This window comes from Lactuca saligna, chromosome 3 (assembly GCF_052625555.1).
Source record: "Lactuca saligna cultivar CGN05327 chromosome 3, ASM5262555v1, whole genome shotgun sequence".
NCBI classification, from domain to species: domain Eukaryota; kingdom Viridiplantae; phylum Streptophyta; class Magnoliopsida; order Asterales; family Asteraceae; genus Lactuca; species Lactuca saligna.
This window is the reverse complement of record NC_136419.1, coordinates 62,596,110-62,620,969: the sequence shown is the minus strand read 5'-3', so window position 1 is coordinate 62,620,969 and position 24,860 is coordinate 62,596,110. Positions and strand designations below refer to the sequence as shown.

The following is a 24,860-nucleotide window of genomic DNA, read 5'->3' as shown; positions in this document are numbered from 1 at the left end:
TTTTGTTATTGATGGCAAGTTTTCTGTAATCAAATATAGAGTAAATAGATATGGTTATAAGAGTTTTTCAAATTCTTTTAATCAAATATAGAGTAAATTACATGTTTTTTCCCTTTGTTGTGGAAGTAGGAGTTGAAGGATTTTGTTCCAGCCGCCATTGATGCTCTGGAAGAGGTGATTAATGATTAATTGGATCTTGAATCTTGATAGATTGTTCAATAGATGTTTATAGGTGAATATTGATGGTTTCACTTTGCCGCAGTTTCGATTTTTGGTTCTACCTCAGTAAGGGCAATTTCGTCCACGGGGACAATGCATGCCCCCTGGTCAAAGTCAGCCAACACAGTTTTCTCAGCCACATTAGCAAATGTCTCCACGAACCTAGTATTCTTGCAACTGCATTCTGGACAATGACATGCTTTCTTTACTTTACATTCATCAACATCTGTGTTTAATAATTCATCTTAATTACCAAATTACCCTTCTAAAACCCTTCCACCATTTCATTATTTCAAAAATATAAAATTTATTTACATTCACAAGTTTTCACACCATCGCCTTTAAACCCCGAAGGACATGCACATTTCCCTTTTTCATTATCATGTTACAAGAATCCATGATTCCATTCCATACTTTTGTGATTCCATTTCATCATATTCATATTTAGTGATGTGTAAGTGCTTTGATTTCCAGTTTTTTCTAAAGTTTGTTGTTATTTTAGTATTTCATCTTCCTGATAAGTGGACTAGGTGATCGATTGTTTATATATTTTTTTAGCTTCTTGGTAGGATGCACTTGATCACGTCTAAGCTTGGATAGTTCTCCCCAATCTTTGTTTGGATTTTAAGGGTAACTGTAACATCCGGATTTTACCAGGTATCTTGTAATCTAATTTTTTTGTTATATTGTGAGAGGGACTCGGCGAGTTGGAGCTCAGACTCGCCGAGTAGGGACGCGGGATGGAACATTGGTGCGCGCTTGGACTCGGCGAGTCTGCGCTGTGTAATGAAACCCTAAATCTCCGGGTTTGAGGCCTATTTAAAGGGCCTTATGGCCGTCATTTGTGCTCACCCAACCCTCAGTGAGTGTCCCTAGTGTTCTTGAGCGACTTGTGAAGAGAAGGGAGCCATTCTTGATCTTGTGTGTGTTATTTAGCAAGAAGAAGGAGACCCTAGGCAAGAGGAAGCAAAGGAGGTTGCTATTTCGTGGATTTGGAGCTTAGATCATCACTCTAGAGGTATTATCTCAGACCATTTTCTGTTTAGTGAAGCTTGTTGCAATTTAGGGTTTCATGTGGTCATTTATGGGTTGATTTGGTACCCATTGGTTCCCTCTTTGAGTTGAGGCCATGGATCTGGACCCATAGAGGTCCAGAGGGCCTCACTCATCAAGCTTTATGGGTGACAATGGAGTCTTTGACCTTGTGTTGTAGTATTTGAGTCAAAAACATCATATATGGTCATATAGAGGTTGTATGTGCATCAAGATTGTAACTTTATGTGCTAAATGAGCTTGGAGGGACTGGATCTATGGATTAATGAACTGGATCTGACCTTTAGAGCAAGATTGAGTCAGTGCATGGCATGGACTCGCCGAGTCTGAAGAACAGACTCGGCGAGTAGCATGAATGTTGCCCGACCACACTGTGAGTGGCCTCGCCGAGTTGGGAAAGGTAGACTCAGTGAGTCAAGGGGGAGTCAGAATGGACAGGTGGACTGAGTCTAACTGGACTCGCCGAGTTGTTCTTGAGACTCGGCGAGTTGAGTCGTGGTGGCCCCACAACTCGCGCCAGGTGGAACTCGTCGAGTTGAGGGAATGCTCGACGTGTCAAGGGGGGGATTCCAGGGAAATTGGTGTACACGCCCAGACTCGCCGAGTCCGGTCAAAGTTGACCGTTGACCGTTGACCAGCGTTGACCTAGGTTGACTTGTTATAGTATGGTCAACCCTAGTTGGGAAAGTGCTAATTAGAGGTGTATTGTGCTATAGGGGGGGGGACGACAGCTCGACAGGTCGAGTGATTAGCGATTTCAGGTTTACGATTTACCGAGACACGCGAGGTGAGTCTTCTCACTATACTTTACCTTGAGTAGGTAACCAGAGCTATTTAATGGGGTATTTGTATGCTATGTATGTTATGTGTTGTACTGCATGATTTCTATGTGATTTATGTGGTGCATGTTTATCAGAGTTAGAACCTGAGGGTTCACAGAGTTTGGGTGCACAGACCCACAGAGTTATAGCCTAGAGTGGCTAATATGTGTTATATGTGGTATTTTGGGGAACTCACTAAGCCTTGTGCTTACAGTGTTGATGTTACTTGTTTCAGGTACTAGTGACGACCGCGGGAAGGCGCTGGCTTGATCCGTACACACACACGTTTAGGGCTTGACGTTATGATCTTGGGATTTGTATTGTTTTGTTGGACAATTAAAATGGCTGTTTTAATGAATATTGATGGAATTATGTTTTATAAAAATTGAAAATTTTGGTTTAAATTTTCGGTGTTACAAATTGGTATCAGAGCCTTGGTGTGAGGGATTCGGGTACACCTTCGAGGGTATTTGAACTCAAACTGAGGAATTAAAGAGATATTTTCAAAATAAAAACCAAAAATTTTCTAAGAGTCAAAGATTTTCCAGGAAGAAACGTGTGTACGATCAGCCAGCGCCCGAACGGTGAATTCCCAAAATATCTTTTATTACGTGATAATTATTAATGCGATGTGTTTGCATGCTTGAGTAGGCTAGGTATTGCTGATAGGACTAGAATGGCCTGTTTCATGATGCCTTAGCCTAGGGAATGGTGAGCTGCTATGAGATGCTGAGAGTAATTAGGTAGCAGCTAGAGCTTTGTGTGAGACCTGTTACAGAGTGATTTAAGTATAATAGAGTACTTGGGGATTGGGATCCGAAGAGGAAGATTTGGGGTGTGTACTGAGACGGTGCGGACAGTAGTATTGGGCCCGTACTACTGAAAGCACCGGTGCGGTACACAGTCCAAATAAGAATCTTGGGATGCCAAGAGTCAAGGAGGGGTGGATTGTCGAATGTAAGAGTGTTCGAGTGAATTCTAATTATCGCATGTTGTATTTCAGAGGTTGATCATGGTGAGGACACGTCACATGCCGGAGGATGCCGGAACTAGCGATGAGGAGATTCGACAGATCATTCATGAGGAGGTGGCTGCGGTCATCAGAGCTGAGTTACCAGAGATGTTTGGGTCCATTAAGACCGCGTTGATTGAGACATTTGACGAGCGTTATGCCGCTCTTTCTGAAGCTGCGGTTGCAGCGGCTACCGCAGTGATTGCTGCGGCAAGACCCCAGGGAGGTGATGCGACATTGTTTAGAGAGTTCAGCAACACCAAGCCACCAGAGTTTGATGGTACGCAGGATCCGGTGGCAGTTATGAGGTGGATATCTGATATGGAGGGATGCTTCTTCACTTGCTCGTCCCCTGAGCATTTGAAGGTTCGGTTCGCACTGAACCAGCTTCGCTTGGGAGCGAAGGACTGGTGGAAGTTTGTGACTGCGCACTTCACACCGACTGAGCTTTCGGCAGTGACCTGGGAGAGGTTCACTACCATGTTCCGAGATGAGTACGTTCCTCAGGTGGAGAGGGAGCGTCTGACACAGGAATTTCTGACCCTCAAGTAGGGTACCGAGTCAGTTACAGCGATTACGAGGATGTTTCATGAGAGGGCGATGTTCTGCCCTGAGCACGTGTCCACCGAGCAGGCACGTATGAGCCGTTACCTGAGCATTCTGAGACGGGAGATTCGGGAGTTCGCTGCGAACTCCTCGTACCGGACATTTGCCGAGCTTCAGGCAAATGCTCGGAAGAGGGAGATTGAGCTTGAGACTCAGGCCAGGGAGGAGGCGGAGTCTCTGGGGAGGGATCGGCGGCCAGCACAGTCCCAGCCGGCAGCCAAGCGGGCCAAGCCCGCTGATCCCAGACCCGGGAGCCAGAAGGGCCGCACTTGTGGGAAGTGCGGCAAGTGTCACGATGGAGTCTGTCGGGCAGGGTCTTGCTACAAATGTGGCAAGGAGGGGCATATGGCCAAGGATTGCCCCAAGGGATTTGCAGTGTGCTTCCACTGCAACCAGACCGGACACCGGAAGGCAGAGTGTCCGCTGCTGCGCGGAGCATCTCAGGGGTCTGCTCCCGCCGCCATCAGAGCTACTGCTACAGAGAGTCGGCCCGTGAAGGCCGAGGCACCAAGGGCTCGGGGAAGAGCCTTCCAACTGACTGCGGAAGAGGTCCGCGCTGCACCCGACATTGTGGTTGGTACGTTTCCTTTTCATTATTTATTTATGGTGTTGAGATATTATGCTTATATTATGCTATGCATAGGTACCTTCCTTGTGAATTCTGTACCTGCTTTAGTGTTATTTGACTCGGGTGCGAGTCGATCTTTTGTATCTTTGGCATTTAGTCAGCGTATCAGTGTTAGTCGTGGGGCATTGAGTCGGCCCCTGCGGGTTTCCATAGCCGCCGACAGAGTGATTTGTGCTACAGAGGTCCTCCGGGGATGTGTATTGGAGATTTTCGGGGTTGAGTTCCCGATCGACCTGATTCCTATTGCGATGGGTGATTGTGGATAGGTTGACAAAGAGCGCTCACTTTCTTGCCATCAGTGAGAGTTCTTCGGCAGAGAAGTTGGCGGAGATTTACGTGAGGGAGGTTGTATCTCGGCATGGGGTGCCGATCTCGATTGTTTCAGACCGCGATGTACGTTTCACTTCCCGTTTCTGGAAGAAATTTCATGAGGAGTTGGGTACTAAGCTGCATTTTAGTACCGCATACCACCCCCAGACCGACGGTCAGAGTGAGCGGACGATACAGACACTCGAGGACATGCTTCGAGCATGTGTATTGGACTTTGGGGGTAGTTGGGACACGTATTTGCCTTTGGCGGAGTTTTCTTACAATAACAGCCATCATTCGAGCATTGGTATGCCGCCCTTTGAGCTGTTGTATGGTAGGAGGTGTCGGACTCCCATATGTTGGGGAGAGGTTGGGCAAAGGGTAATGGGCAGTACAGAGATCGTGAATCAGACGATAGAGCAGATACAGCTGGTCAGACAGAGGTTATTGACCGCTCAGAGCCGACAAAAGAGTTACGCGGATAGACGCTGGTCCGAGCTGGAATTTCAGGTCGGTGACTTCGTTCTCCTGAAGGTTTCTCCTTGGAAAGGGGTGATCCGGTTCAGGAAGAGGGGAAAATTGGGGCCCCGGTTTATAGGTCCGTTTCGTGTGATTGCCAGGGTAGGCCGGGTAGCCTATCGGCTGGAGTTACCAGCGGAGTTGGGGCAGATTCACAACACTTTTCATGTATCGCAGTTGAGGAAATGTATAGCCGATGAGTCGGCAGTGGTTCCACTAGAGGATATTCAGGTGGATGCAAGCCTGAATTATGCTGAGAGACCAGTGGCTATTAGGGATCGGAAGATCAAGATTTTGAGGAACAAGGAGGTACCTCTGGTATTGGTTCAGTGGCAACATCGGAAGGGATCAGAAATGACCTGGGAGCCGGAGGGTATGATGCGGGAGCAGCATCCGGAGCTGTTTTAGAGCGAGACTTCGAGGGCGAAGTCTAGTTCTAGTGGGGGAGAGTTGTAACATCCGGATTTTACCAGGTATCTTGTAATCTAATTTTTTTGTTATATTGTGAGAGGGACTCGGCGAGTTGGAGCTCAGACTCGCCGAGTAGGGACGCGGGATGGAACATTGGTGCGCGCTTGGACTCGGCGAGTCCAGGATATGGACTCGACGAGTCTGCGCTGTGTAATGAAACCCTAAATCTCCGGGTTTGAGGCCTATTTAAAGGGCCTTATGGCCGTCATTTGTGCTCACCCAACCCTCAGTGAGTGTCCCTAGTGTTCTTGAGCGACTTGTGAAGAGAAGGGAGCCATTCTTGATCTTGTGTGTGTTATTTAGCAAGAAGAAGGAGACCCTAGGCAAGAGGAAGCAAAGGAGGTTGCTATTTCGTGGATTTGGAGCTTAGATCATCACTCTAGAGGTATTATCTCGGACCATTTTCTGTTTAGTGAAGCTTGTTGCAATTTAGGGTTTCATGTGGTCATTTATGGGTTGATTTGGTACCCATTGGTTCCCTCTTTGAGTTGATGCCATGGATCTGGACCCATAGAGGTCCAGAGGGCCTCACTCATCAAGCTTTATGGGTGACAATGGAGTCTTTGACCTTGTGTTGTAGTATTTGAGTCAAAAACATCATATATGGTCATATAGAGGTTGTATGTGCATCAAGATTGTAACTTTACGTGCTAAATGAGCTTGGAGGGACTGGATCTATGTATTAATGAACTGGATCTGACCTTTAAAGCAAGATTGAGTCAGTGCATGGCATGGACTCGCCGAGTCTGAAGAACAGACTCGGCGAGTAGCATGAATGTTGCCCGACCACACTGTGAGTGGCCTCGCCGAGTTGGGAAAGGTAGACTCAGTGAGTCAAGGGGGAGTCAGAATGGACAGGTGGACTGAGTCTAACTGGACTCGCCGAGTTGTTCTTGAGACTCGGCGAGTTGAGTCGTGGTGGCCCCACAACTCGCGCCAGGTGGAACTCGTCGAGTTGAGGGAATGCTCGACGTGTCAAGGGGGGGGGGGGATTCCAGGGAAATTGGTGTACACGCCCAGACTCGCCGAGTCGCCTGGGTACTCGCCGAGTCCGGTCAAAGTTGACCGTTGACCGTTGACCAGCGTTGACCTAGGTTGACTTGTTATAGTATGGTCAACCCTAGTTGGGAAAGTGCTAATTAGAGGTGTATTGTGCTATAGGGGGGGGGGGGGGACGACAGCTCGAGAGGTCGAGTGATTAGCAATTTCAGGTTTATGATTTACCGAGACACGCGAGGTGAGTCTTCTCACTATACTTTACCTTGAGTAGGTAACCAGAGCTATTTAATGGGGTATTTGTATGCTATGTATGTTATGTGTTGTACTGCATGATTTCTATGTGATTTATGTGGTGCATGTTTATCAGAGTTAGAACCTGAGGGTTCACAGAGTTTGGGTGCACGGACCCACAGAGTTATAGCCTAGAGTGGCTAATATGTGTTATATGTGGTATTTTGGGGAACTCACTAAGCCTTGTGCTTACAGTGTTGATGTTATTTGTTTCAGGTACTAGTGACGACCGCGGGAAGGCGCCGGCTTGATCCGTACACACACACGTTTAGGGCTTGACGTTATGATCTTGGGATTTGTATTGTTTTGTTGGACAATTAAAATGGCTGTTTTAATGAATATTGATGGAATTATGTTTTATAAAAATTGAAAATTTTGGTTTAAATTTTCGGTGTTACAGTAACAACATATTCTTGCTTCTTTACAATTACCTTTCGTTATTTTTTCTTTATCTTACAACTTATTTTTTCTCCTTTAGACTGTGAAGTATTTCAACAATGAGCAATTTGAAGCTGATGAGCATGATAAGTATTTAAAGAGTAAGTAGTTTTTATGTTACTCTCCTCACACAAATTTATTTATGTGAAAAGGGTAAAAAAAAAATAAGTTTTATAATGTTTACCTCAGGGTATGAAGATGCTGCCTTGAAGACACAATGTAGTGCATGATTTGGGGGGTACCCAACTTGCATTTTTTTTTATAAATATCTTGTGCTGTAAACTTCTGATAATGACAATGACCCTTAACTTTGTTTTTAGGTTTTGCTTGAGCCGATTGAAATGACATGTGATCCAACCTATCTTGTTAATTTTGTGGAGTTATATACTGTGTTGGCTTCCTTTCAATCTCATGAAGGAAGGGAGAGTGTTATTTTAGTTTACATGTTTTGAAGTACTTGCATGATTTTTTAAGTGTTACATGTCTCAAAGTAGATGTATTCTTTAGCTGTAGATATTGAATTCATTATTCCATTAATATGAAACGCAACTAATAGATTCTATATGATTAACTTATGAGGTTTTTGAGAAACTGGTTTCATGTTACAGGTCCTAAACTCGCTTAATGGGATAAAAGACATGAAGTCACGTCTAACATCGAAAGCCGAGTATGTCTTCTCCTATGATCTTACTCCTGGAATAATATTATTTCCTTTAGGGTCTAGAAATGGGATTAGTAGCAAGAAACATTGTATTTAAACTACACATATGTATTTTCTCTTGTTTTGTTTTGTAGATACATGTTGTCAGGTCGGAAGAGAATGATGTGGGATATTAGTTTAATAAACATCAAGATAATTATTCCCTGGGAGAATGGGAAGTCAGAGATACATAAATCGGTATTGATTTCTTTTTAAATTGTCATACGAGGTTCACATTATTATTATTTGTATTTTTATTAACTTCAAACCTTAACATACACAGGTACTTGGATTAATAACTGTCACCTTTTCATCCAATCATGATGTTAGCAGTTTTGCACCAGATATCAACGTACCTTCTCAATTCATGAGGTGTTGTGTTTTTCTCTGTTGCTAGGTAACCTTCTCAACAACAGCATTCTACTTTAGTAGCTAGGTGAGTAATCAAGATTAAGGGAGACTTGTAATCATGTTTGGCATTCCTTTCCAGTAAGAAACAGAGTTGTATGATTATTTGTTAGTTTTATAGGAATGTATAACCCACGTTAGCAATGTATTATTTTTGTTTAACATTTGAATGATTCTTTGTATGACATTATAATTTGTGCAATCTATTTTATTTTTTGAGTATGAAATTTTATTTTATATTATGCAATGGATTGTATTTTTTGTAAATGATATTTTATTTCTATTATTAAAAATTAATAAATATATAATTTTTTTTTAAACATTTAAATTTACGATACGCAAAAATGTGTGTCATCTTCATTTATGACATGGCCTTTCTTGACAGGGGCTTTCTTGATACGCATTGCGTGTCATTAACACGTGCGTCGTAAGGTTATGACACGCGAATGCGTGTCGTATTCCTTTATGACAGGGCCTTCCTTGATACGCATTGCGTGTCGTAAACGCGCGTCGTAAATGAGCGTCGTAAATGCGTGTCGTCTATAGACGACGTGCAAAAGCGTGTCGTCTCTCTTTATGACAGGGCCTTCCTTGACGCGCATTTGCGCGTCGTCTGAGCCTTTTACCACGCGCAATGTGCGTCGTAAAAGGCTGTTTTTCTAGTAGTGAAAAGAGAACATCAATATTGAATGTACTATTTTTATTCAAGAAGGATGTATATCTCCTCTTTGACCATATTTAAAGTATAAAAATTTTAAAAAATTTGTTTGAATTAACCCATCTTCTCCTATAAATAATGTGTGGAGTCCAGCTTCCTAAAACATCTCAAGAGACGAGTATATCATGAAACTGAACACAAAATGGCATTCATGCTGGTGGATGGTGAGTCTAGTGGTAGTTCTTTTCATATCTATGGCACACCTAGTAACATCACAGAAGATCGATAGAAATAACACAATGCTAAGGTGGTATTGTAGTGCGTACAGAGGTATGAACAGGGAAGTTTTTCTTAAAAACCTCAACACCACCCTTTCTATCCTCAGAAAGCAGTTATCCCGTGTCAATAATTATCACGTCGTTTCAAAGACTATGATTAATGGCGAATCTGTCTATGGTTAAGCTTTGTGCAGGGCACATCTCTCGACTGCTGAGTGTCTATCTTCTTTTGACTCAGCTGTTTCTTATTTGAAAGTATGTCGCCTCGGAAATGGTGCTCGTGTTTTCTATGATGATTGCGACCTCAGGTGATCAGGTTTTACCTTTCTCTATATTAAATTCCTAGAAATTTGTTACGGTTTCCTCAAATAGTTATATCTTTGGACAAAAAATATCATGGCTGAAATTTGTTGAAATGTCTCGCTAAAAGACTTTGTGGTGCTGCAGGTATGAGAACAAAAACTTCTACGATGACGCTATCATGAGAACTAGTACTATTGGAATATGTGGAAATACTACATCTTCGCATCCAAAGGAACAAAAGAAAACAGCAAGTGGGTTTCTTTCAGATCTTCGGACAGTAATACCAAGAATACCAAGTTACTTTGCTGCTTCCACCAGACAAATTACTGGAACCAATCAAACAGTGTATGCCATTGCACAATGTGGCCCCAACATAACCCAAAGTATGTGTGAAGAATGTTTAGAGATCAGACTTAGATTATTACATAATTGTCTTCCTAGTACATCAGGAAAAGCGATTGACGATGGATGTTTTATGAGGTATTCCGAAATTCCAATTTTTCAAGCCAATCAAACAACTAATATCACATCTTTCTTAACGAATGGTACGACAGTTATTCTTCTACAAGTTTTTTTTTCCTTTATGATATTCTATACGTCTGTTTTTAGGGTTATATTTTGTTGTCGTCCATAAAAAATATGAACCATGGTTAGGTCCATATCACTATGGGTGCACACCAGCTATGCCGAACCCGAACTTGGCGATGTTCGAATCAGGGTCCGTTTAAGTTATATGAGCTTTCAGCTCGAGCTCGGCTCGATTCGAGCTTTCTTGTACCAAGCTCGTAAAGAATTATACAAGCTCGATTTGGCTCAAGCTCGACTCGTTTTTTTGTCTAACGTACCTAAATAATCTTAATCTTGTTCTGAGCTCCTTAATAAGGGCGTTTACTAATACCTTAAATCCGTAATTACCTGAATATTATTTAATAAATAAAAATAATAATTATTATATTATTTATAGGATCTTTTAGGCTTACAAGCCTAATCGAGCTTACTGACATAGGCTCAAGCTCGAGCACATTTAATAAACGAGCTTAATATTAAGCTTGAAGTCGGCTTATGCTTTTTTAAAATAGGTTTTGAGTCGAGTTTTTAACGAGTTAGAATAATTGTAACTAAAAACACAAGCCCATAAATTGTTTTTATATAGTCCATGCTTATCTAAAGATCATCAACTTGACAGGATATTCAAGAAATTTGAGACCCTTATAGGCGGAGTTGTTGGTGGTATAGGATTTCTTTTGGTCATACTTGCATTCTTCTTCTGGCGTAGTCAATCCAAAAAGTCAAAACACCGCAGAGAAGGTTAGTAATTCACATGTTATTAAATTTACAATATTTTAATACTACATCTCTCTCATTTTTTCAAGTTCTTCTGTCACTACTAATTATGTGCAATCTGAAATTACTAGATAATTACTCAAGTGGAACAACCGACTTGTTGCAGAGGACAACTGTTTATACCTACAATGATTTAAAAACGGCTACAAATAACTTTTCGAATGAAAATATAATCGGAGGCGGGTTTAACATGTTGTATAAGGTAATATTTGTTTCTGTTCAAAAGAAGTTACGGAATACTTCTATCCGTATAGAACTAACCCAAACACCAGCAGGTATAAACGTACAAAACCTCTCAACACTAAACAAAGTGGATATATATTAACCTCTTTGTGATTTCATTACGCAACCACGTGACCTAAACAATATTTTTAAGAACCATTATATTATAGAGGCAAAACAATGGACTGGGATTCCAGGTAGAAATTCCTAATCACTTGGACTAGTTCAATATTACCACATGATATATCACTACAAAATGTTCGAATGTATCGTACTAGTAGTGAACATTAACCAGTTAAATATTAGTACATGCACGAGGTGTTTTATTTTTCTTTATGCAACAACAACAATTTAAAAAAAAAATCAAGCTAGTGATATCAATTTCATATAAACTTATACATATATACAATCACAATTTCAAAAAAAATTATAAATAAAAGTACTAACCTGTTTTTTTCTTTTTGCTGTGACATCAAGATTCCAATTGTCAGCTTTGATGGGTATCCTAGGGTGGTGGCTCGTGGTCACCAAAAATACATCAAATCAGAGAAAAAAAAACGATAGCAACAACACAACCAAAACCAATCAACACTTACATGATGTAGCAGTGAAGGAGAGCAGGCCGAAGGTGGTGAACCGGAGGTGGACTTGCCGGTGGGGATGACTGAAAAGGGTGGGTGAACCAATTGCAATAAATAACACAAAAAAAACTCCAAATTAGGGGTAAATATATTCACCACACAGCAATATAGAGAAAAATTGGGTAGAAGAGACAATACCTTGTGCTAATCGCCGGATTTTGGGAAGGTCCTTTGATTGTCGCCGGCAGCGAGAGAAAGGAAGAAAACTGCGTCGATGCGTGCAAATGAAACGCAGAAGGTGGACTTTTAGGTATACCCCTATGCCGACGACAAGTCGTCGGTATAAGGTTAAAATAAACGACATCGTTTGCTATTTACGCTGAAACAAAAAAAATGAAAAATAAAAAACACCTATATGCCGACGACATGTCGTCGGTATAGGGTTAAAATAAACGATGTCTTTTGCTATTTACGCTGAAATTAAAAAAAAAATGAAAAATAAAAAACATCTATGCCGACGACAAGTCGTCGGTATAAAGTCCGTAAAACTACGTCGTTTTCATAAACCGGGCCAGCGAATATAAATAATTGGAAAACACATTTATCGAAAGCTATACCGATGACTAGTCGTCGGCATAGGTTTTCAGCAATGCCACGTATTCTTTGGTAGTTCCCGCCAGAGAGGTTTCGAGACGACATGTCGTCGGCACAATTATCCAGGTCAAACGATTTTGGTCAAAGTTGGCAAAACTTGTGGCGACGACTAGTCGTCGGCGTAGGGGAGTTTATAGCGACGACATTTGTCGTCGGTATAGGTGTCGTCACCATAGCCATGTATTCCCGTAGTGATTCTGCTGATCTAATGAAATAAAAATTACAGTTTCTTCACGAGATATACAAATACAAATTATAATAAGACCGTTTTCTTTATAGAGAGTTATATGTCTTTTATAAAAAATAATATCTTTTGAGAAATTATTGTCTTGTTGAAAATAATATTGTGTAATAATATATACTAACTTCGGCTACTTTAAAACCAAATTGTATGTGTTTACAAAAAATATAATCGTCAATTAAGAAACGTACTACATTTTTTATAAGGTATTAGTATTTTATCAATTATTATCAATTCCAATTGAAAATACCGTTAAAGAATACAAATGCAAAACGGTTTTCTATGTTTCATTTTATTACTATGCTATGTGCAATATAGTCGTAGTATGCATATTTATTAAGCAGAGGACGACATTTGTATATAATTTTTCAATAAGGATGTTGATCTTTGTTATTTATTCGAACTACAGAGGTGCAATGGCATGTTCATTAAGCAAAGGAGAACATGAATATTGAATATATTATTTTATTCAAGAAGAATGTATATCCCCTCTGGCCATATTTAAACTATAAAAACTCTAGGAAATTTGTTTGAATTAACCCATCCTCTCCTATAAATAAAGTGTTGAGTTCGTGTTGAGTTCAGCTTCCTAAAACATCTGAAGAGAGAGCATATCATGAAACTGAACACAAAATGGTGGTCATGGTGGTGGATGGTGAGTGTAGTGGCTCTTCTTTTCATATCAATGACACAGCCAGTAACATCACAGAAGATCGATAGAAATAACACAATGATCAGGTGGTATTGTAGTTACTACAGAGGCATGAACGGGCAAGTTTTTCTTGAAAATCTCAACACCACTCTTTCTAGCCTCAGAAAGCAGTTATCCCGAATCAATAATTATCACGTCGTTTCAAAGACTGTGATTAATGGTGAATCCGTCTATGGTCAAGCTTTGTGCAGGGCACATCTCTCGACAGCTGAGTGTCTATCTTGTTTTGACTCAGCTGTTTCTTATTTGAAAGTATGTGGCCTCGGAAATGGTGCTCATGTTTTCTATGATGATTGCGACCTCAGGTGATTATGTTTTACCTTTCTCCATATAAATTAGGGAAAATGACTTAAAAGCCCAACAAAGTTTCCAAACCATTCAAAAAATCTCAATCATGTTTTGTCTGTTCAAAAAAACCCAACGAACTTAACTTTTTGTTTAAAAAATCCAACAAAGTTCCAAACCGTTCAAAAAATCCCAATTTTGTTTTGTTTAAGTTCATTAGGGTTTTTTTTGAACACTTAAAACATGATTGGAGTTTTTTAAACGTTTTGGAAACTTTGTTGGTCTAACAAGTCATTTTCCCGATACGGTAATAAACCACGTCATCTATTTCTCTTATTTGACTTTCAGGAAAGTATAACTTAGTTGGGCTTTTTAGACAAAATGTTAAGTTCGTTGGGTTTTTTTGGATAGAAAAAATATGATTGAGGTTTTTTGAACAATTTGAAAACTTCATTGGGCTTGTAAATCATTTTCCCTATAAATTACTTTAGTTTTCCTAGAATTTTGTTAAGGTTTCCTATCATGGCTGAAATTCTAGAAATGTGTCGCTAAAAGACTTTGTGGTGCTGCAGGTATGAGAACAAAAACTTCTACAATGATGCGATCATGAAAACCGGTACTATTGCAATATGTGGCAATACTACATCTTCACATCCAAAGGAACAACTAAAAACAGCAAGTGGGTTGCTTTCAGATCTTCGGATTGTAATACCAAAAATACCAAGTTTCTTTGCTGCTTCCACAAGGCAAATTACTGGAACCAATGAAACTGTGTATGCCATTGCACAATGTGGCCGCAACATAAGCCAGAGTATGTGTGCAGAATGTTTAAAGATCAGATTTAGATTATTAGATAATTGTCTTCCTAGTACATCGGGAAAGGCGATTGACGACGGATGTTTTATGAGGTATTCCGAAATTCCATTTTTTCAAGCCAATCAAACAACCGATATCACATCTTTCTTAACGAATGGTACGACAGTTATTCTTCTACAAGTATTTTTTTTTCCTTTATGATATTCTATACGTTTGTTTTTATTGTTATATTTTGTTGTCGTCCTCAATAAATATGAACCATGGTTAGGTCCACATCAGTATGGGTGCAAACGAGTTGAGCAAAACCCGACCTTGGCTATGCTCGACTTGGGTTCGTTTAAGTTATATGAGGCTCGAGCTCGAGCTCGGCTCGATTCTAGCTTTTTTTACCATGCTTGGCTCAAGCACGTAATGAATTATACAAGTTCGATTTGGGCTCGAGCTCGGATCGTTTTTTGTCTAACGTACCTAAATAATCTTAGTCTGGTTTCGAGCTCCTTAAGAAGAGCGTTTACTAATACCTTAAGTTCCTAATTACCTAAATATTTTTTTTAACATATAAATATAATAATTATTATATTATATATACTCGTTTAGGCTCACGAGCCTAATCGAGCTTATTGACAAAGGTTCATGCTCGAGTTGATTTAATAAACAAGCTTAATATTAAGCTTGAACTCGGCTCATGTTTTTTTAAAATCGGTTTCCAGTTCATGCTCGAGTTGATTTAATAAACAAGCTTAATATTAAGCTTGAACTCGGCTCATGTTTTTTTAAAATCGGTTTCCAGTCGAACTTTTAACCAACCGATCCAGAAGAATTGTCACTAAAAACACAAAACCATAAATTGTTTTTATATAGTCAATGCTTATCTAATCAACTTGACAGGATATTCAAGAAATTTGAGATCCATTATAGGCGGAGTTGTTGGTGGTATAGGATTTCTTTTGGTCATACTTGCATTCTTCTTCTGGCGTCGTCAGTCCAAAAAGTCAAAACACCGCAGAGAAGGTTAGTAATTCATATGCTATTAAATTTACAATTTTTTAATACTACCACTCTCTAATTTATTCAAGTTCATGTGTCACTACTAATTATGTGGAATCTAAAATTACCAGATAACTCAAGTGGAACAACCGACTTGTTGCAAAGGACAACAGTTTATACCTACAAAGATTTAAAAACCGCTACAAATAACTTTTCGAATGAAAATATAATCGGAGGCGTGATTAACATGTTGTATAAGGTAATATGTGTTTCTGTTCAAAAGAAGTTACCGAATAGTTCTATCGGTACAGAAATAAACCCACACACCAGCTGGTATAAACGTACAAAACCTCTCAACATTAAACAATGGATATATATTAACCTCTTTGTGATTACATTACGCAATCACGTGACCTAAGCAATATTTTTAAACCCCATTACATAGAGGCAAAACAACGAACTGTGATTCTGGTAGAAATTCCTAATCGCTTGGACTTAGCTCAAACATACAACATTCTATACCACAACATAAAAAAGTTAGAATGAATCGTGCTAGTAGTGAACATTAACCAATTAAATATTAGTACATGCCCGAGGTGTTATATTTTTCTTAATGGAACAACAACATTTTGAAAAAAAAAAAAAAAAAAAAAAAAAAAAAAAATCAAGCTAGTGAGAGAAAGCTAGAATTAACGAGGTGTATTTCTTTTAACTGCTTGTGTATATGGCAAAATCAGGGTGTTATGAAGGATCAAGTTACTGTTGCAATAAAGAAAATTGTCGTAGCATCTAAGAGTGGAAAAACCGACTTAGATAGTGAAATCCAAATCATCAGTAATGTTCATCACCGCTATCTCGTACGTTTCCTTGGATGTTGTCGTAAAGGACCTCACATGTATCTTGTCCTTGAGTACATGGAAAATGGTAGCCTTGATAAATTTCTCTATGGTGAGTTAATTTAACGTTTATCGTTATTAATTGCATGCAATCTTCCAATTTGAATATTGAACACTGAATTAATCAACTAATAAATCTGTACCTTAATTAGGTGACAAACGGGGTACCCTAAATTGGCAACAAAGGTTTGATATAATATATGGTACAGCCAGGGGTCTTGCATATCTACATGATCAATACCATGTCACGATCATTCATAGCGATATAAAACCCAGCAACATTTTGTTGGACAACGAATTTCAACCGAAAATTTCTGATTTTGGCCTACTAAAACTATTGCCGGAAGATAAAAGTCATCTCAGCACCAAAGTTAGCGCGAAAGTTACAGGCACCTTGTATACGTTCTTACTATACGCCATGCATTTTTCTCTTGCAAAGTAACTTTGAAACCTAATTAGCGGTTGACATTCTTTTTGCTAGGTTTAATGGATACATAGCACCTGAATACGCAATGAACGGGCTGTGCTCCGAGAAAGTTGATATATACAGCTTTGGTGTCGTCATCCTCGAAACCATTAGTGGAAAATGCTCCAATGACATGCTTCAAAATGAATTTCTCTCACTAAAACTCGTTGATCATGTAAGAATCTTAAGGTTATGGTATTAGCACATGATATATATATATATATATATATATATATATATATATATATATATATATATATATATATATATATATGCTTCCTCAGTTCTCTAGTGTATCTTGAGTTTGATTTGACTTGTTTTTCACCTATGATGAGCTTGTATTGTTGTTTTGGGTTTCTCATGATAACCTAACGTGTATGAGATCGAATACCGCACTTGGACATAATACGAGTCATGAAGGGTGCAGCCATTCATTTTTTTAGAATTTAACTTTCCTTCATTATCATTTACTATAATAGGCAAGGAGTTTATATGAAAACGGCGATCATTTGACTCTCATGGACGTTACACTAGATCCAAGTGAATATATGAAAGAAGATGCAAAGAAAATCATAGAGATAGCGTTGATGTGCATACATTCAACAGCTTCAGCGAGACCATCGATGTCTGACGTGGTTATACTTTTAAGTGGACTTTCATCGGAGGTAAAACGTCCAATATTGAGATCTATGATGGACGATTCTGATATGAAAATTCAAGTAGAATTCTAGTAAATTTCCATGCGACGAGTGATCATTACAAATTGAGATGTTTGTGGTTTGTGCTTAGTAATGTATAAATGATTAAAATCATTTGACTTTTTCTTTGTTTTCTTCGTAATTTGATTGTTTAAAAATAATTTAAATTTTCTGCGTTTAATTGCGTTGGTCTTTCTCAAGGATTATCAGGCATTATGTTTGTTGTTGTTACTACAAATAAAATAAATGTATTTTTTACTTATTATTTTGAGAGCTGTTCCAAACATATTTTGAGCTCAGGGCGAGTGAAAAAAAAAAAATGAGCCCTTAAAAAACATAAATGTTATAAGTTTTTTATAATAACTTAATAATTGAAATAAAATTATTTGTGTTATCTTCTAAATATAACAATTTCCATAAAAAATTTGGGCTCTGGACGGTCGCCCTTATCGCCCACTGGAACGAGCCTGATTATTGTTAGAGATATACCAGCTTTGACCGATTCAAAGGACGTATATCTTGGGATCGGTACGATTAGTTTGTAGTTATAGCTGATTTTTAGCTTTTTGTGTTCAACAACCTTTCTTTGTTGAAGTCTATATATAGAGCAACTAGCTTTCAATAAAGATTTAGAGACTATTTTTGATCAGTAAATTAGGCCGAGTGGTATACCGAGCACCAGGACGTTTGTGGTTGAGTTGGCTACGAACAACGAGCGTACACACTACCCAATTGCTTCGTGGTGGCTCGTGGTCGTTGTCTCTCGTGCTCAGCACAACGGAAAGGCACGCACAATCAATTCGAAGCCTTCCATTTGAACGTTGCAATAGCCGTTTGTAGCCGTTGAACGGCTACTTTAAAAAAAAATTAAACAATTAATTTACCTATAAATACCAAATTTTTACTTCTTTTTTCTTATACCATTCTTTTCTTTCTCTATATATAAACTGCACACTACATTTTCACAACAAAAAATCATGGACCCCAACCAAATTACCCCTCCAAACTACAGAAATCGCAAATTCGATAATGCTTTCGCATTAGATACAACACATCGCCAATTCCCGACTATGGAGTCACCTCAAGGCGGGTTTATTAATCTACTTCAAACCAGTTCTGCAATCCAACAAACATCATTTTTTTCCAACAACAGTACCAACATTTTCCGTCTTTCCAACAACAACAAATTTCACAACCATACCAACAATTTCAACAACTCCAACAACAATTATCACAACAACAACAACCACCAAGCTCACAACCACCACTTTCGCCGGATTTTGTTGCAGAAACGCAACCTTCACCACCACCTCAACCAAAAAAGAAAAAAGGAAAAAAAATCAGCCCGACCCACTACCGCCCAAGAAAGGGTCCCATGGACAAAAGAAGAAGAAGAAAAATTAGCCGAGGCATGGGTGGCGTTTCCGAAGATGCAATTGTAGGAGATAGTCAGCCTTACGAATGTTTTTGGGAGAAAGTCCGGGCCATTTTCTACAAGTTAATGGAAAGTGAAACTCGAAACACCAATCAAATTACGTCGAAATGGCGAGACATTCGACTAAAATGCATTTGGAGGAATCTACAACAACCTCCTAAACATATGCAAAAGTGGCTCGAACAATTTTGATGTTTCAAGCAGCAGTGGAGCAATTTGAAAAAACAACGCCAACACGCAAAGCTTTTCCATATATGAAACCGTGGCTAAATTTGAAATACGCCCCAAAATGCAAAGAGCAAACGGAAGGAACTTCGCAATCTTCCGGTTCAAAGTGTTCGAGAAACCCCGATGCAAGTTCCAAACAATCGGATGGCCGAACACACATCGACATCAACGACGATCCGCTATATCTTGAAAACGACCAAACTCTTCGTCGGCCCGTTGGAAAAAAATAAAGCAAAAAAAGCGGTGGTAACATCTTCAAATTCTAGTGTTATGGATATGGTTGGCGATAAATTTGATCGATATGTGCAACTTCAAGAAACGAAGGCCGAGGTGATGACTCGGATGAAAAAAAAATGATCGAAGCACAATCATCATTTCAAGAGGCACAAAAGACGCTCCAAACAAAAACCGATATGAAAATCTTGAAAATGAAAGCAGAAGACCTCGAGGGCGAAGACTTGGAACTTTTCCAAGCAATGAAAGAGTTGGTTCGAGCCCGACGTAGGCGTAGGTGGTAGTTGATTTTATTTATGGTTGGAATTTTTAGTTTTTTTTTAATGTTTTTTTAACTAATTTAATTTTTATTTTTATTGTCGGTTTTATTTTTTTATTTCAATTAATGTAGTTTTTATTTAATGTAATTTAATATTTTAATTTAATGGAAAAACTAGTATTAAAAAAATGATTTTAATGTATCTATGAATTAAATTTAAATAAAAAAAATAAGGTGGAGTGGTGTGTTAGTAGTAGGTATCACATGCTAGTCGTATGAAAATGTGGTGTTGATGTGTTACCCATCACATATGTGGTATGTGTTGGATATAACGAATGATCTTATCGATTTTTTTGTCTAGGAGTACTAATTTCAAAAGTTATATCTACTACCTTCGATCTCTTGATTACATGCTAAAGAATAAAATGAGTGGCAACCTTTTTAACTGACATACTGTGGATAAAATAAAGGTATAAAGTTTAATTTTAAGTTATTAAATTAAAACTTATATTGAAATTCCTTGGGAAATCGAGTCTGTTTTTAATGGGACAACATAAATACAACTATCCAAGTCCATAAAATGGGTTCAAATAATTTTTTAACGAATCTATCACACTGATTCATCCTGATTTTTTAAGAAAATGTTTAGTTCGATCCGGTTCCTAGTTTGAACAAGTTTTAAAAGCGTTAATTATAATGTTCACGATTCGACACTAGCTACAAGTTGTAAAATCTATATATCACCATTGCTGTAGATATTTTTTGGTTATTCAAATACTTCATCACATTAAATTTATATTGCCTTCCCATACACCTCATATTATAAATAAATATGATTTCCTCCATAAACATAAGAATGAAATGAAAGGATCGTACTTGAAATTTTTTTGCCAAACATGTAATATTAACAAAAATCAAAAAATATCAAACTAATTATTAATGAAAGTATGAAAAAATTGCAAAAATAGTCCTTGTGGTATACATATCTTTTGGGTTTTAGTCCAACCACCGATTTTTTTGGATTAGTGGTCCTTTTGGACTAGTTTTTATGTAAAAATGGTCACTGTCAAAATTGAAATGACTAAATTACCCTTTTGATATATTTTTTATATATTTTTATTTAATTTAATGTTTTATTAATAATAAAATGGGGCCCACCTCTCTCTCTCTCACGTATATGTATCGAGGAAGTAGACCCAAAAAGAGGCTCAACGAAAATCTGCTGTACCCTCTACCTTTTCCCGTCAATCACGACACCATGAAACCCTCTGGAGTCACTGATCTGCCTTCGATCCTTCCCTTCGATCTGTAGCTGACGACGATGGAGTCAAGGAAGGCCAAGAGGATCATCGAAAAACAGATTCCTTCCTTTCCTTGCGATCTGCCTGAGAAATCCCACGAACACCCCCACCTGCTGTTGTTTTCCATTCTTGCTTCTCCCTTCTCGATCAGACGAGGATCGAAGAACGTCCCTCGATTTCTGCCTTCGTTCTTATATACAACCGGTCAAGACCGCGGAGCCAGGGATAAAGATTATGACCAGTTTACCCCCATATGTTTGAGAGACTATAAATCAGTCCCTCCAATTGTGTAAACATCAAGGGAGAAAACGAAGTAGCAGAAGCCATCGGAGTAGCCATTGTTGTGAACCACTACCGTCGTCAGCTACTGTTTCCATCGATCATCTCCGACCAGCTCCGTTACCTCTTGCGAACTTGTAATTTTGATTCTACACCTCATTATTGTTGATTTCCTTTTCGATCGATCAAGAGTCTTGGATGAGGAGAAACGGTCTCTAATTTTGATTCTACCTCCTCTGATGTCGTCTGCTGGTGTTGTTGCTACTAGGATTGATTGTCGGAACAGGAGATGGAAAAGGGGGTTGTTGGTTGACAAATGGTGGCCAACAGTGGTGATTTACATTGGATACCGATGCTTCTATGGAGGAGTAGTGGTGGAACAGTGGTGGTGTTTCAAAATCAAGAGGCTTAGGCTATGAACTGATGTAAATGAAGTGCTTGTATTTTTTATTAGTCAAAGGGAGTTAGGGATTGAGTAGAAGAAGATGACAAAGACTTTCATGAATTCTTGTATGCTACCATTTTTGAAAGAAAGAAGTTTTGTTGTTACCTTCCTACTATACTAGTTTCACTTTTACAATGAGGGAGAGAGAAAGGGAGAGAGAGACAGAGGGAGAGAGAGAGAGAGAGAGAGAGAGAGAGATCATTTATTATTTTTTAAATGTTAAAATAAATATTAAATTTTAAAATAATGAAAGAAAAATAAAAAATAAATACCCCATGGGTATTATAGTCATTTCAATTTTTTGAGGGACAGTTTTCACATACAAACTAGTCTGAAAGGACCACGAATCCAAAAAAGACATGGTTTGGACTAAAATCCCAAAAAATGCATACCATAGGGACCATTTTTGCTGTTTTTTTCTAAAAGTATTAAGTATACAAAAACAGGCCACGGTAACTAAGTGTATATATATATATATATATATATATATATATATATATATATATATATATATATATATATATATATATATATATATATATATATATAAAATTAACAAAAAAGATTTACAAAACTTATAAATAAAATAATATTATCAAGTTTTATCCTGCAACTACTGTATCTTCACAACTTCTGTTCGGCCTTACGTATTTTTGTACCCTTATAGTTAGACCGAAAGTAATCATTGTGGGATTTAGCAGAAAAATCAAGTTTACCTGCAAGTGATATGTATGTGTGTGTGTCTATATATATATATATATATATATATATATATATATATATATATATATATATATATATATATATATATATATATGTTTGTGTGGTAAAACTATTGTATTCTATTCTTCATCATCGCTTTCATATGCATTTTATAACTTTTTGGAGGTGTCATGATCACAATTAACTTTTTATTATCCTTTAGCTCTCTTTCATAGAATACTTGTTGTGCTTGTGAGGCAAGTATGAACTGATCGTCCTTATGCCATAACGTATCTAGTTCTAGCAAGGTGTAGCGAAGAGAATCTTTTTTAACCCCTTTTTTTATTAAGAACTTAGTCATACTTGAACATAATAATTTTTCTATATTCAAGAGAAGAAGTCATCCACAACAACTTCATCCGCAACAAAGACTTGTTATTTTCTTAACTTATCTATTTACATTGTATTGTCCAGTGTTTCTTGCATGGAAACTTTCTCAGAATTTAGTCTTTTGTTTTTTTCACTATGTAATTTCTCAAGACTATATATAGAGTTCTCTTCTTTTGAATGAATACACATCTCTTATCTTTCTTAAAATTTGAATCTCTCCTTATCCATACCTTCTCTCTAAGTTCTTACTGAACTTTCATTCATATATTAAGATCCAACTCTCCTTTGGAGCTAGTCCTTGTGACCTCATTCAATTTAAGTTGATCACGTATACTAACGTGGTTTGATTGCAATCCTTGTTAAGAATCCGCTTAGTGTTTACTTAATATATAACTTGTTGTCATTTACATTTCCTTACTTTTCTGCAGTTAAATATTCTGCAACTAACTCTCTAACAACTCTAACTTCTTATTATTGTTCAGCTTTATGATCCTTTGAGATTAACTTTATTCTGCAATCTATAAATTTTTCTAAAGTTTGTTCGAGTGTGTTTCTGAAAAGTTTTTCTCTTAACATTTGTCAAAAGTTGGATTCTGGAAAAAATTGTTAATCTGTTTTGCAAGGGCTACATAGGCCATTTTGGTTCGAACTTGATAAAATCACCACTTTTACAAAGTTGTGTAAAGTTGAGTTTAGTTTCTAGGGACTCCCATATCAACCCATTTGGAGTTGTATTTTTGTTTTATGCTCAAAACATTGAACGGGGTCGGAGATGGAAATCATAAAAAATAAATAAATAAAAATAAAACTAATGTATGATAAGTTATACTTATACACTTTGAATGCTCTTAATAACTTGGTGGTATATGTGATTAGGTGAGGCCTATATAACTTCAACGGAGATCGAGACGTAAATTTTAATAAATGATTCATCATGGTTAAGGTGAGTTAGTAGTTTTACTCACTAAATGTGCATAAGTTGAAAAGTACATTTTCTTAGACGAATCTTTGATTTGCTTTATGTCGGAATCAGCCACTGATTTTTATTTGTATGTGATGTATACTCTAAGAAGCTTGTATGCTAGTTGCCATGCTTAGGGCCTAAGTTGATATTTTAACTTTATTATAATGATTATGATGTATATGCTATCATAGCATAAATTTGATTTAAATGATGATAGTTTATTAGGTTATGGTGAATTGTTGATGAATTAGGCAAATATGATGATACTAGTTGTGAGACTCATGTATCACATGAGCTAATTTAAAAAAAAATGTAAATATAAAACTCAAAATATTTGAAAACTTTGAATTTTTAAGGAAATAAAAAAAAATAATGAATTATTATAATAGAAATTTTTTTATCTTTAAAATAAAAAAATTATTTAAATAAATGAAAATAAACTAATGAGCTTTAATTTTAAAAAATTTAAAATTAAAAGATAAGTTTATTAATGAAATTAATATATATTTATTACTATATTTATTGAAATTATTACATTAAAATATTATGTGAAATTTAATAAAATACAAATACTCATAAAATAACATGTGGAAAAAATTAATTCAAAATAACCACAAAATGACACTTGGCAAATTAAATGAGAGTGTGACAAGTGGCAAAAAAACTTCATTTATTGGAGTATATTGGTTGATAATACGAACTTGCATGTTTCATATGATGAATTGATGAATTTTGTGGGGTGTTGTGTAGTGGTTTTAGGTAGTTTATGACATTTTCCTTAAATCCAAACATGATACTTTTGGTAACCAATTATGTTGAAAGACAGCCTATAAGAAAGACATTAATCCAATGGGGTGTAAGTCACCTATTCTATCTAGAAGATCCCATTACAAATGGTACACATGCACTCTCACAATAGTGTTCGTGGACTGGAGTGGTGTAGGTTCAAGAAAAAAAAAACTTCTATCAATTTATTGAAAACAAACAAGATGAAATGATTCATTTGAA

The 24,860-nt window shown here is 37.6% G+C and overlaps 2 protein-coding genes across 2 annotated transcripts; both read left to right on the top strand.

Moving 5' to 3' along the window:
- Positions 1 to 9,386: 9,386 nt before the first annotated feature.
- LOC145035610 (cysteine-rich receptor-like protein kinase 2) lies at positions 9,387 to 11,943 on the top strand. The gene is made up of 6 exons (XM_078984129.1): positions 9,387 to 9,523; positions 9,605 to 9,718; positions 9,858 to 10,193; positions 10,900 to 11,021; positions 11,129 to 11,332; positions 11,771 to 11,943. Exons 1-6 carry the CDS (start codon positions 9,387 to 9,389, stop codon positions 11,941 to 11,943), a joined length of 1,086 nt encoding a protein of 361 aa, XP_078840255.1.
- Positions 11,944 to 13,308: 1,365 nt separating this feature from the next.
- Positions 13,309 to 17,700, top strand: LOC145033715 (cysteine-rich receptor-like protein kinase 2). The gene is made up of 8 exons (XM_078982271.1): positions 13,309 to 13,772; positions 14,325 to 14,725; positions 15,457 to 15,579; positions 15,687 to 15,814; positions 16,293 to 16,503; positions 16,604 to 16,847; positions 16,933 to 17,092; positions 17,397 to 17,700. Exons 1-8 carry the CDS (start codon positions 13,372 to 13,374, stop codon positions 17,646 to 17,648), a joined length of 1,920 nt encoding a protein of 639 aa, XP_078838397.1. The 5' UTR covers positions 13,309 to 13,371; the 3' UTR covers positions 17,649 to 17,700.
- The last annotated feature ends 7,160 nt before the right edge of the window (positions 17,701 to 24,860 follow it).

Excerpts from the sequence above, each read along its gene's own strand:
- LOC145035610 (XM_078984129.1), top strand. The coding sequence starts at position 9,387 with ATGGCACACCTAGTAACATCACAGAAGATCGATAGAAATAACACAATG. Across the intron at positions 11,022-11,128 it reads GTCAAAACACCGCAGAGAAG|ATAATTACTCAAGTGGAACA; the intron begins GTTAGTAATTCA and ends TGAAATTACTAG. Across the intron at positions 11,333-11,770 it reads ACTAACCCAAACACCAGCAG|CTTTGATGGGTATCCTAGGG; the intron begins GTATAAACGTAC and ends TCCAATTGTCAG.
- LOC145033715 (XM_078982271.1), top strand. The coding sequence starts at position 13,372 with ATGAAACTGAACACAAAATGGTGGTCATGGTGGTGGATGGTGAGTGTA. Across the intron at positions 15,580-15,686 it reads GTCAAAACACCGCAGAGAAG|ATAACTCAAGTGGAACAACC; the intron begins GTTAGTAATTCA and ends TAAAATTACCAG. Across the intron at positions 16,848-16,932 it reads GCGAAAGTTACAGGCACCTT|GTTTAATGGATACATAGCAC; the intron begins GTATACGTTCTT and ends TCTTTTTGCTAG.